The sequence below is a fragment of the Bombina bombina genome, chromosome 1 (assembly GCF_027579735.1).
Source record: "Bombina bombina isolate aBomBom1 chromosome 1, aBomBom1.pri, whole genome shotgun sequence".
Classification (NCBI taxonomy): Eukaryota; Metazoa; Chordata; class Amphibia; order Anura; family Bombinatoridae; genus Bombina; species Bombina bombina.
This window is the reverse complement of record NC_069499.1, coordinates 928,199,956-928,213,079: the sequence shown is the minus strand read 5'-3', so window position 1 is coordinate 928,213,079 and position 13,124 is coordinate 928,199,956. Positions and strand designations below refer to the sequence as shown.

The 13,124-nt window shown below is 38.1% G+C and overlaps 1 protein-coding gene across 1 annotated transcript in view; it reads right to left on the bottom strand.

The window, feature by feature from the left end:
- Window positions 1-1,112: 1,112 nt before the first annotated feature.
- TSNAXIP1 (translin associated factor X interacting protein 1) overlaps window positions 1,113-13,124 on the bottom strand; it is a 168,647-nt gene continuing 156,635 nt past the window's right edge. The window contains exons 14-16 of the mRNA XM_053715909.1: window positions 8,178-8,301; window positions 2,780-2,883; window positions 1,113-2,175 (exon numbers count right to left, since the gene is read on the bottom strand). Of these exons, the coding sequence (XP_053571884.1) occupies window positions 1,971-2,175; window positions 2,780-2,883; window positions 8,178-8,301 (433 nt within the window). The 3' untranslated portion in view covers window positions 1,113-1,970. The remainder of the gene's footprint in view (window positions 2,176-2,779; window positions 2,884-8,177; window positions 8,302-13,124) is intronic.

Here is a 13,124-nt window from a genome sequence, read left to right as displayed (position 1 = left end):
AGGTGCATTCCTTGCTGGCTCCAGTCACACTCCTGCCTTCTTGCCGGCTCCAGTCACAGCCCTGTCTTCCTGTCGGCTCCAGTCACAGCCCTGCCTTCCTGTTGGCTCCAGTCACAGCCCTGCCTTCCTGTCGGCTCCAGTCACAGCCCTGCCTTCCTGTCGGCTCCAGTCACAGCCCTGCCTTCCTGTCGGCTCCAGTCACAGCCCTGCCTTCCTGTCGGCTCCAGTCACAGCCCTGCCTTCCTGTCGGCTCCAGTCACATCCCTGCCTTCCTGTCAGCTCCAGTCACAGCCCTGCCTTCCTGTTGACTCCAGTCACAGCCCTGCCTTCCTGCTGGCTCCAGTCACATCACTGTCTTCCTGCTGGCTCCAGTCACATCCCTGACTTCCTGTTGGCTCCATTCACAGCTCTGCTTTCCTGCCGGCTCCTGTCACAGCCCTGCTTTTCTGTCGGCTCCAGTCACTGCCCTGCCTTCCTGCCGGCTCCAGTCACAGCCCTGCTTTTCTGTCGGCTCCAGTCACAGCCCTGCCTTCCTGCCGGCTCCAGTCACAGCCCTGATTTTCTGTCGGCTCCAGTCACAGCCCTGCTTTTCTGTCGGCTCCAGTTACAGCCCTGCCTTCCTTCTGGTGACAGTCACAGACCTTCCTAATGCCTGTCACTGCTTGCCTCCAGTAACTGTTGCAGATCTTAAATCCCCATTGTGCTTATTCTAATGACTACTTTGTCCCTGATCCTAATATCTACACTACCACTCTACTGATAAAGTTTATACAATATTCCTGTTGTCCTAAAAAGGGGCAATAATACTAAGAAGTTGATGGTCAAGTACAGATGCCTGACACATATACTCCTGTGCACCACACATCTAACACCTCTATTTTCTTCAATTTCTTCTTCTAATCATAGAATTTATTTTATTATTTGTGCTGGAAGCAAGGTGTGGTCTTACTAACAATCACTAGATCATCCTCTAATGTCTGTAACTCACCCTGAATAGTGTCATGTTTCTTATAAATCGAGCTTGGAAGCTCCTCCTCTGTTAATGCCTGATTTACCAAAACCATTGGTAACAAATGGAAGAGTTTGACTACCATAAAAGTAAAATAATGATATCAGATTGTAAATATTTATTGAGCTCAATATGTAAATAGTTATAGGAGGAAGAGCAGTCTCAGATGACATATCTGTATTAGTCCCATAATCCTTGTTTTAGTCTCTCTTTGAATCTAGCCCAGAGTTGTTTCTAGAGGGGAGAAAATGGTGAAAAGCACCCCCAAACTTTTATTTTGCACCCCCTTTGAGCTGAGGAGGAGGGTAAAAAGGTAAAAATGACTAAGCCCTGTCACATCCCACAACTGCCTAAGCACACAACTCAGAACACCTGCGACTTATCACCACCTCCTATCCACGGACACAAATTTTATTCAAGCTGACCATTATATGGAGGTTGGAGGGCTCTTCACTTACACTCAATATTCTCATTTACCCTACCACCCATGACTTTTTTACCAGAAAAAAAACCTTACTGATATAGCCAATGCACATTTTACATTGTGCTTATCTTTTGCTCCTCATAACACTGAGACTTTTAGAGTATAAATGTTCCATGAGTAAGATGATTTGACCAACGGCCTCTTTCTGCTTTCCAGATCCAGTTTTCAGTAACTATGTCGGTTGGCAGAGAATAAGTATCTATCACATAATTTCAGTACCAATGTGTCATGTTTGATCTTATCTACATATTGTATTCTAAAACAGAATGTTGCTTATTCTTTAATTTGTTGTCTCTGTTTCTTCTTTGCATGTTCAATAAAAAGTTTAAAATTACTTTATAAACTACATTTTCCTTGCAAATGTCAATATATCAGTAATACTACATTTTAACTCTTAGCTTTGTAAACTTCATGTTATCTTTTATGCTTCAGTACAAAATAATCTCTCAGTATTTGCTTCACTGTTTTTGTGCCTTGTTATACACTTGTTGCTGGTCCCATCCTGTAGATATTTCCAGCCTCTAGGTTTTGGAAGACCTGTTTTATGGCCATTGATCCAATCTGCTCAAACTGGTCAGTTGGCGCTAGGAACCCTCGGGATATGTATCTGTCAAGGGTTTGGCTATCAATGGTTGGATCAACTGCAAGAAACGACATCCTCAGATCTTCAGGTTTGATATCTCTAAAAAATATATAGTTAATTAACAAAGTATTACTTTTATTTTCTTGTAGCAATCCTTATCTACAATGTAAAATTGTAAATATGTTAATAATGTCATTTTTGAATGTACCACACTTTAAGCTATAAATAAAATAATATATGCACATATGTCCCTTCCAATTGAAATTTTAATAATTATGGATGTAGAAGTCAAATATGAAATGCACATGGATTCTTATTAAAACTGACTATAAGCATTCTGCAGTTATCATTCTATGATAAGTTCTCTTGGGCACATGACTTCCCTACCACACACAGCTAATATGTATACATTCATATCTGATGTGTGCACAGACTAGTGCCAATGAGGTCATGTGTGTCACAGATGGCACTAAGAGCATGCAGACATGTCAGATGCACATGCACTTGGTTTACCTGCATATGCTGCAATATTACAGAATGCAACTTGCATTTTAATTTGATAATGTGGATTGCTTCTAGGGATATAGTACAGAGAGAGAGTCTAAGGACATTTACAAGGCACCAGCTTGTATATTGCAAAGTTGTTGTTTTTTTACTTTGCATAATCTGATAACAATAAGACAAATAAAAGACAAACTCTTACCTGTTTCCTAGCTTATTCTTTAGCTGTTTTAAATATTGCTTTTTCTCAGCAGCAAACTGGTTCCACAGTGCAGCTATGAATGGTCCGGGTCTGCCCTCCTCATCCTACAATTACAGAAAATGTAACTAACATTTTCAGCATGAACAGCAATGCATGATGCTTACTGTACATGCGCACTTCCAATAATTACACCTACAAAACATAGAGCCTTTAATTTGCCCCACACAAACTTTCCATTTCTTTCTTCATCCACCAAGTCCCACAAATACACAACCTGTATAAGGGTTAACAATTCAGGGGATACATATGTAAACGTTTGCTATGTGTATCCTAGTAAAAAGGCAACCAATATTATTCATACACTAAAATAATTAAGCCCATATTACAAGTGTAGCGCAAAATATTGCGTGTGCTAATACCAGTGCACGCAAATGTACGCTGCTATTATGAGTTAGGCACAATGCGAATGCAGCCTTGCGTCTGCATTGCAAAAAAGCATTGCGCTCACGAGAGCGTGCTTCTATAGGCTCCAATGGCAGCCTTGTTCTCATACCATCAGACACGGCATGAGAAATATCGCTGGGAAGAGGGTAAGTCACGCAACGGTGGCCAGCAATTTTAAATATATACGTATATGCTTATAAAAATATATATTTATGTGTTAATATGTGTATATGCACATATTTACACATAAATACATACAGTATGTCTATAAGTATATATACATATCATAAATAAACACAAAAAGTTTCTGGTTATAAAGTTCCCAAGCGTAAAACTGCAAAGTTCATAGAGGCCACTAGATACTTGCCACAAATATCGCAGTGTAAACCTGCTGCATAAGCCTATCACCTATAGCCTGATAGAGAAAAAGCAAAAAGTCACCAAAAGTAACCCGGTAATTAGGAAATCCTTTGACACTCCCCTCCTTCTTGCTGCAAATACACTCCTGCTGTCTGCGAATTGCTCTCTGATTCCGGCAAATCCAGGTTGCCACAAGAAACCATCAGCGCAGTATCCTCTAGAGACAGAAACCGGGACGTGAGCACGTATCACAGCGCTCCTTCCAGTATGGTCAATCACGGGTTGTTTTGAGCTTGTGCTGGAGGATCATGGGAGCCATCCGCCCGTTACATACAAGCCGATTAGAAAATCCACGGGTAGCAGACAAAGCTGTCCTAAGGTAATTGAAGTTCTGACAGGCAAGAAAAAGTATTCTGGCAATTTGAAAAGTGACACAATAGTATTTCCAGGGTGCCATGGGATCCCAAAAAGGTAGTTCCTGAAGGGAAGGAGACTCCTCGTAGTCCCCAAATAATAAGTACAAACAAAAAAAAAATATCTGGAACTCCGTAGGGTGAAGAAATAAAAACAGTCTTTATTCCAAAAAACTTAAAATCAGATACAGGATAAGGCAATGACTGGTCTTACGCGTTTCAGCTGACCGCCGCAATCATAGACCTGATCAGGTAAGCCGAAACGCGTAAGACCAGTCATTGCCTGTATCCTGTATCTGATTTTAAGTTTTTTGGAATAAAGACTGTTTTTATTTCTTCACCCTACGGAGATCCAGATATTTTCTTTAGTTTGTATATATACGTATATATTTACAGGGAACACACAGTACCCATAGACCGCTATGTTAAGGCACCTTCCAGTGCTATTTTATTTTCTAACACCCCACAGTCGCCAACTTTAGCCCCCAAAAACTGCCTAGTGCAGTTTTTATTTTTTAAAATATTTTTTTATTTTATAAAAGGAACTACAAATATTTTTTAGGACCAGTTGGGGCACATTTAAAAAAAATAACCAGAGTTCTGAGATCTGGTTAATTTTGTAAGCACTAATTGCTACTGCAAGATCGCAGTAGCAATAACCAGCCACTATTAATTTTTGGTTATTAATTGCAAATTAGCCCATTTGCGGGCGTGCAATAAATTAGCTCTCCACTTGTAATCTAGCTCTTAGTGTACAGTTGAATTTAGTATAATTATCGTGTACAAACACATTGTGCATTACTGTAGATGAATAAAGCTTTATTCTATATTTACTGTGCCACATCAAGCATCAGCTTAATCACTTTTCAATTAGTTTAGCACTTTTTCTTTAGTGTAGTGCTCCATTATAGATATATGGTATATACATAAAAAAATAACTAATGTCCCATTAAAGGGATATTAAACCCAAAAATGTTATTTTATGATTCAGACAGAGCAAACAATTTTATAAAAAGTTTCCAATTTACTTCTTTTATCAATTTGTTTTTAATTGCCATGATATTCTGTGTTGAAGAGATACCTAGGTAGCACCTGGAGCACTACATGACAGGAAATAGCGCAGTGCTCTTGCAAATGGATAACATTCTTGCAAAACTGCTGCCATATGGCGCTACACACACGTGCACGCTCCTGAGCTTAGGTTGCTGCTTTTCAGCAAGAGATACCAAGAAAACAAAGAAAATTTGATCATAAAAGTAAATTAAAAAGCTGTGTAATATTGCACGCTCTGTCTGACTCATTAAATAAAAATGTGTGGTTTCATGTACTTTTAACATAATATATTTCTGTACATATGAAAATACTGTAAACAAAGAGGTAGACTTACTATTCTAGGTGTGTCACTAACATTCACTTCACTAAAAGTCACTTTGTAAAACTGAATCTCGAGCTTCAATTGTTAAATTTGCTTTGTTCATTTGGTATCTTTTGTTAAAGAGTATACCTAGGTATACTCAGGATTATGCACATGTCTAAAGCAATATATGTTAGCAGTTTGTGTTTTATATTATTGTAAATCCTTCTGCCACCTAGTGTCCAAAATGCATATGACATTTTTTACAAACAGTTATTTACATTACTCCAGATCCTACCTAGATATGCTGTTCTACAAAAGGATACCAAGAGAATTAAGCAAATATGATAAGAAAAGCAAACTTCTATTATCAAATTTGCTTAATTTTTTTGGTATCCTGTAATGAAGGAGCAGCAATGCACTACTGGGAGCTAGCTGCACACATGGGTTAAAGGGACACTGAACCCAATTTTTTTTCTTTCGTGATTCAGATAGAGCATGACATTTTAAGCAACTTTCTAATTTACTCCTATTATCAAATTTTCTTCATTCTCTTGGTATCTTTATTTGAAAAGCAAGAATGTAAGTTTAGATGCCGGCCCATTTTTGGTAAACAACCTGGGTTGTTCTTGCTGATTGGTGGATAAGTTCACCCACCAATAAACAACTGCTGTCTAGGGTCTGAACCAAAAATTGGCTGACTCCCTAGCTTAGATGCCTTCTTTTTCAAATAAATATAGCAAGAGAATAAATAAAATTTGATAATAGGAGTAAATTAGAAAGTTGCTTAAAATTGCCTGCTCTATCTGAATCACGAAAGAAAAAATTTGGGTTCAGTTTCCCTTTATACCAATGACAAGAGGCATTTATGTGCAGCTGCCAACCAGCACATTGCTTCTCCTGTGCCTACCTATGTATGCTCTTCAACAAAGGATACCAAAAGAACAAAACACATGAGACAATAAAAGTAAATTGGAAAGTTCTTTAAACTTGCATGCTCTTTCTGAATAGTGGATTATTTTGGATTATCCGTCCGGTTATCCTATTCACCTGGTTGCAGTCCATTGGTCACCAACTGTGGATCGTAATCTCAGCAATTATACTGTGACATTCTCAGTGCAAGTATCATTTCCATATTAGTACTTGTCACTTATTTTATGTCATGTTTATGCATATGTGATTATAATTATCAATGTGTTTTTTTAATACATTTTAAAAATATACATTTATTGAGTAACTCATTTATTTATCAGAGCTGTCTTGTATCTTCCTTTTTCAAAGGCATATACACATAAAATACTATCTGAATAATGAAAGAAAAAATGTGGGTTTCAAATCATATATATCAAATATATATATATATATATATACAGACATCCCAACTCTTCTGGAAGTTCTGGGAGTCTCCCGCATTGTAATAGCAGCTCCGACACCCGCAAATTAAATAAAATATCCCGTAAGTAGGCTGTGCCGGGATAGTTGTGTCTCTGTTACCATGGTAGCACGACGTCATGCGCTAAAGTCGTTCGAGAACGCACCAATGAGGAGCGTGCAGGGCGAGCATGGAGCTTAGCTGCTGTGACTGAGCGCAGGTGACCCCAGTGAAGGTGAGTGTGCTCGGTGCAATTTAGATCATCTCAAGTCCCATGTAAGTAAAAATCAAGGATGCATTTTTATCATGTCAGCATTACTGTAACTTGCAATATGTATTTTACTGGGACACCCAATTTACAGAGTGTTCATTCACTTGTGCCTCCTAGTTCACATCCCATGTGTGTCTCAGAAAGCCTTTTTTTTATTGTAGTTTATGGCTCTAAATATTACCTCTTGTCTCCCTGAGTCTTGCAATTGATTTAACCCCTGTGTCAGATAACTTGCACATCTACAACCATTCCAAATACTCGTCATATACTTTTCTCACTCAGGTTGCATTGAGGCTCAAATCAGTATATTTTTAAAGTTTATATTAAACTGTCAATTGAACAGCTGCTTACTTGTAGATCAAACCGATGTTGATATCTTCAAAAAAAATATGTTCAGGACTTAAAATGTATTTCACTTTTAAATTAAAATCCCCCAAAACAAAAATAGTGTGTGTGTGTGTGGGGGGGGGGGCTTGTCCCCAAATAGTTAGAATAGCAACATCACCAGCGTGATGTCCCAAAGGAGACCTACTTTGTGACGTCACGCTGGTGATGTTGCTATTATAACTATTTTGGGACATTTGATAAAGATGCCAGCAGGGAAGCGAAACGTCATGCTCTATTCCCTATTTTAACCTGTGTTAAATAAAGGCTATTTTTTATACAAGCCCAGTGAGTACAGTCTCTTCCTGGAAAACTGCATTACTTTTGACTTTGCACCCTGGCAGCTGCATAAGTGACTTGGTTATTGGAGTGCAAAATTACCTTGGAACTTATATATATACAGCACTCTCACTTAATCCAACAACTGCCAGGGTGCTAGTGCAGTGTAAGTACAGCAGAACAAAAAACTTGCACTCTCTGGGTTTTTTTAAATTAAGCTTTTACTGTGAAAACTACTTTTCACAGTAAAAGATTATTTTTAAAAAGACCAGAGAGTGCAAGTTTTTTGTTCTGATATATATATATATATATAAAATCAGGAAGGAAAGCGCACTCCAATAGGAATATTTTGCAAAATTAGTCACTATTTATTGTGAACGTTTTTGGGCCAAAAATGGTCCGTCCTCAGACAAAAGTGATAATATATATATACACACACACATACTGTACATACATACATACACACACATATACATATATACAGTACATGAGGATCCTGCCACAAAAGCCCTTCCCTTTACCTCAGTGAATAGAGACTTATAGGGAATGTTGTTGCCTTCGGTTAAGAGCTGAGAATCTGCGATATCCAGAAGATCTTGAATTTCATCCATGCTTTTCAGGGGAAACGTGTTTCTCAGCTGGGCACTGTAGATGGAGAACGTATGTATGAGAAATCCTTTTAAAGAATAGTCTTCTACTGCAGTTATGAGAAATGAATTGACTCTGTTCCTACAAGCTCTATTCTCTCTCTCCACTTACTTATTGTTCTGATATTTTATTCTTCTCTCCCAGTACTTTCTTCTCCCATTGTTTTTTACAGTCTATTTCCTTTCTAACCCCTTTGTTTCTAGTATCATATCACATGCATTGAATTACACTTTTGAATACAGTTTTTTAAAAGTTTCCAATTTAATTCTATTATCAAATTTACTTAGTTCTCGTGGTATTTTTTGTTAAAGAGATACCTGGGTAGGTGTGTGAAACACAATATGGCAGGAAATTGTGCTGCCATCTTTCAAATAGCTATTCTTGCAAAACTGCTGCCATATAGTGTTCCATAGATGTGAACGCTCCTGAGCTTATGTCCATGTTTTTCAACAACAGATAGCAAGAGAATGAAGAAATGTGATAATAGAAGTAAATTAGAAATTTGTTTAAAATTGCCTGCTCTGTCTGAATCTTGAAAGAAAAATCTTGGGTTTCAAATCACTTTAAAGATTATCAGCTACATTACAAGTGGAGCGAAAAAACACAGGCAGTGCACAAAATAATGTGGTACACATTATTAGTTGCGCCTGACACGTAATATAGGCCCGTGTCTTTCGTAAGTTGTATTGACTTTTACTCTTTTTCAATATATAGCAGCGATATTATGCTTAACATCTACCTTTTCATTTTGGCACTGGAAATTTAGACTAAAGGGAACTCCCTATTATGCAGACGTTTTTCTAAAACTGCAGACACATTGCACATGCTCAGTTCGTCTTTTTATTTGTCAGTAGCTGGCTGGGTGCATTCTATGCAAGATATAGGGACCGCTCTATACGTCACTGCACTACAAAAAGACTAAGGAAGGAGTTAGGGAAAAAACGCAGGTGTGATATAAAGTATCACATGTTTAATCTATTTTTGCTATTTTACAAAAAACATGGTAGTATTTATAATCCTATAAGCATACGGATTGCATTGCATTGGATCTGAAAATGCTTTATTTACCTTTACTTTGGTTAGACTGAACCAGTTTCATTAATCAACACTGAATGAATAGCGCTGCTTTTGATGGAATGAAAATGAAGACAATAGTTTCAAATCAACATGATTAAAGGGACAGTCTAGGCCAAAATAAACTTTCATGATTCAGATAGAGCATGTAATTTTAAACAATTTTCCAATTTACTTTTATCACCAATTTTGCTTTGTTCTCTTGGTATTCTTAGTTGAAAGCTTAACCTAGGAGGTTCATATGCTAATTTCTTAGACCTTGAAGCCCACCTCTTTCAGATTGCATTTTAAAAGTTTTTCACCACTAGAGGGTGTTAGTTCATGTATTTCATATAGATAACACTGTGCTCGTGCACGAGAAGTTATCTGGGAGCAGGCACTGATTGGCTAGACTGCAAGTCTGTCAAAAGAACTGAAAAAAGGGGCAGTTTGCAGAGGCTTACATACAAGATAATCACAGAGGTTAAAAGTATATTATTATAAATGTGTTAGTTATGCAAAACTGGGAAATGGGTAATAAAGGGATTATCTATCTTTTAAAACAATAAAAATTCTGGTGTAGACTGTCCCTTTAATAGCTCATGTATGGTGCAAATATTTTACAATCCTTGTGCCAGTTGCAAAAGGCCCCATTTGTTTTCATACATTTACAACTAAATGCAATAAAAATGAATTCAGTGCATTTTAGAGTGCTTTATCAGGTCTAATTCTGGCCATAAAAGCTTATTACCCCAGGGGTACAGCAGCATAATACCGATATATAGAGAGAATTCTCACATAAGGATTTATTTACACATTTGCAAGACAGGTTTGACATCTTAACAACGACAATTCTAAAAAAAACTACTCAAAGTATTTTTTTTTTTAAAAAGAGTTTGACATGAATTGTGAGCACAGTGCAGATCTTTTTGGTTCCACCAGCCATGACCTGTGAACTGTGACAGATCAATTCTTACCGATCAGCACTGTGACACAATGGGTGTGTGCATGTGGCACCAATAAAACATTTTATAAGGCTAAAGAAGCCTTTTATTTTAACCCCCTTTACATTGCAATCCCAGTAGCCTACTCACATCCATGTACCTTTATTGTGCAGTAAAACGGAGTGAGGTGTCAGCATGTTATTGAAGGTACTAGTTAGTAAAGCCTGAGGGAGCTTGTAGCAAATACAATGACTGTATATAAGTATTTCTAAAAAAGTTTCAAAGTCGGTATAAAAAACTGCTTATTTTGAGTGCTGCAGTTTGTGCCTCGATTGACCCTCCATCAGTATTTTCTTTAGGTGTAAGCTAAATGGGGCACATACGTGCGCTATAGAAATATTAGCAGCAAGAGTTGTGCACAGTAAACTTGCACCCATTTGCAAAACCTTGCAAGAGAGCTGTGCAAACTACAATCCAATTTATAAAATACAGTTAAACTCGATGGAGGGACGCCTATTCGGCAGTTACTGCAAACAATCTGAAGGAATATCCTGCACCCTGCTCTACACTTGGTTTTCACTACGGCTGAGGTAGAATTGACATACAGGATTAACCCTCTATGATTTAGAACAGATGCCATTTCTGTACCGCATTGGTTTTTAACCATCTAAATGCTTGTTTGATTTGTTTTCTTGTAAGTAGCCATTTGTACTTTGCGCACTTACGCTATATTAAATTTTACTGCACTTGAGTCGGGCTGCGCCTGTTCTGTATTCTCTTTCAGTATTTCCTTTTTTTTATGTGATTGCAAAATACCCATCTACGTCACGGGCTGCAAACGACCAAACGGAAGGCGAGATCTATGAGATCTGCATTACCAGTGTCTCCACTTCCGTCTCATCCAAAAGGAACAACCGGCTCTCACTTTCTTTGTAAAAGCAACACAATTTCCAGAATTGTCAGCGACAAATACCGGTATTATTAGCATATTTAGAAATGTATATGTATGTAACTCTATGTTAAATCCCTTTGCCTGTCTTTTCTTTTTAAAGATACGATGAGTCCACGGATTTCATCCATACTTGTGGGATTACGCCTCCTTGCCAGCAGGAGGAGGCAAAGAGCACCACAGCAGAGCTGTATATATAGCTCCTCCCTTCCCTTCCACTCCAGTCATTCTCTTTGCCTGTGTTAGTGATAGAAAGAGGTAAAGTGAGGTGTTAGTTAGATTCTTCAATCAAGAGTTTGTTATTTTTAAATGGTACCAGTGAGTGCTATTTTCTTACAGGGTGTAGCCGTATTCCTTGTCAGCCTCTAGAGTAGAGCTGCAGGTGGCTTTAAAGCAGTGGGAACTGGTGGGATTTAACTCTGACTGCGCCTCTCATACTGATTGCTGCCCTTTTTTGATGATGGTCTTAGCAGATATTAACTAAGGCCCTATATGTGTCCGAAGGACTTTTGGAGGAAGAAACAAATGCCTCTGGATCCTGTGGGAACATTCATGCTGTCGCACAGCAGCAAGGTAAGTACAGTCTTTTTTTCTGGGCCATATTATCTCAGAATTGACTATGCACTTATATTGTTTTATGTGGGGATAATGGTCTCTCTTCAGGAGGGCTCCCTTTTTTATCGGAATGTCAGGTTTCACATGTTATACTAACAGACGTTTTTGTTAGCAGTCATGCTGAGACTAAGGGGTCATGGACTCTTTATTTTCAGAGGGTTTTGCTGGGCAAGACGCTGGGGCTTTTTATGACCATAATTTTAGGGAGATTCCGGTATAAGGCTGTGCTTATTTTGGGCAGTATGTTTTTGTTTGTGTGTTGCACGTTTAGACCAGCACTTTTATTTTTCGCCGGATGGAGCGCAGAGGGAAGCTTTTTAGTTACGCCCATGATGGGCGGAGTTAGCTTTGGCGCGCCTGAGCGTTCTTACGTTGTCAGGAAGTGGCGCAGTGTCTTTTACCTGGGATGCAGACCGGAATGCAGTTCAGTGTGTGGCAGGTTTAAGATTCAGCTCCAGTGTGACGCTAAGACCGCATGGATTGTATCAAACAGTCAGTCTTTACCGTTCTCTGATTCATTCTGAAGTTGTAGAGGCGAGGTGATCTTATTTGGTTTAAAATTTAGACACATTGCATAGAATTTGGCTTTCATTTAATTTCATGCAGCATTAAGATTAATCGTTATTTTCTTTCTTAAAGACACAGTTCCCTGTTATTTTTCAAAGTATTAACAGAGGTTTACATTAATGTTTATAATTCTTGGCCATACACTATAGTTCATTTAAAGGCCAAGACCAAGTTTTTTGCTTTGCTATTTGTTATCATGGATTCAGAAGATACAGGTGGCCCTCGTTTTACAACGGTTCAATTTACACCGTTTCAGAATAACAACCTTTTTTTCCAGTCATGTGACTGCTATTAAAAACCATTGAGAAGCAGTTAATTTATTAAAATAGCCAGTAGGTGGAGCTGTCCGCTTGTGTTGCAGCAAAGCCAAGCAAGCTGAAATTAATCAGTTTAACCAGACCTGAGCTATCAAGCAGATTTCAAAGGAACAAGATCTTCCTGTCTGTAAATCAATCCAGATTGGAATGCATAGAAAGAACTGTTTGCAGAAAAATGCAAGTGAAGTCTGTGTTGTGTGATTATTGTATTAGGTTCATAATGCTGTTTAGCAAATGTTTTTGTTCATTTAACTTAGTTTAATTATATATTCTGTGTTGTGTGATTATTTTATTAGGTTTATAATGCTGTTTAGCATTTAAAGTCTTCATTTCAAAGCTTTAAAAATAATGTATTAGGTGTTACTTATGACAATT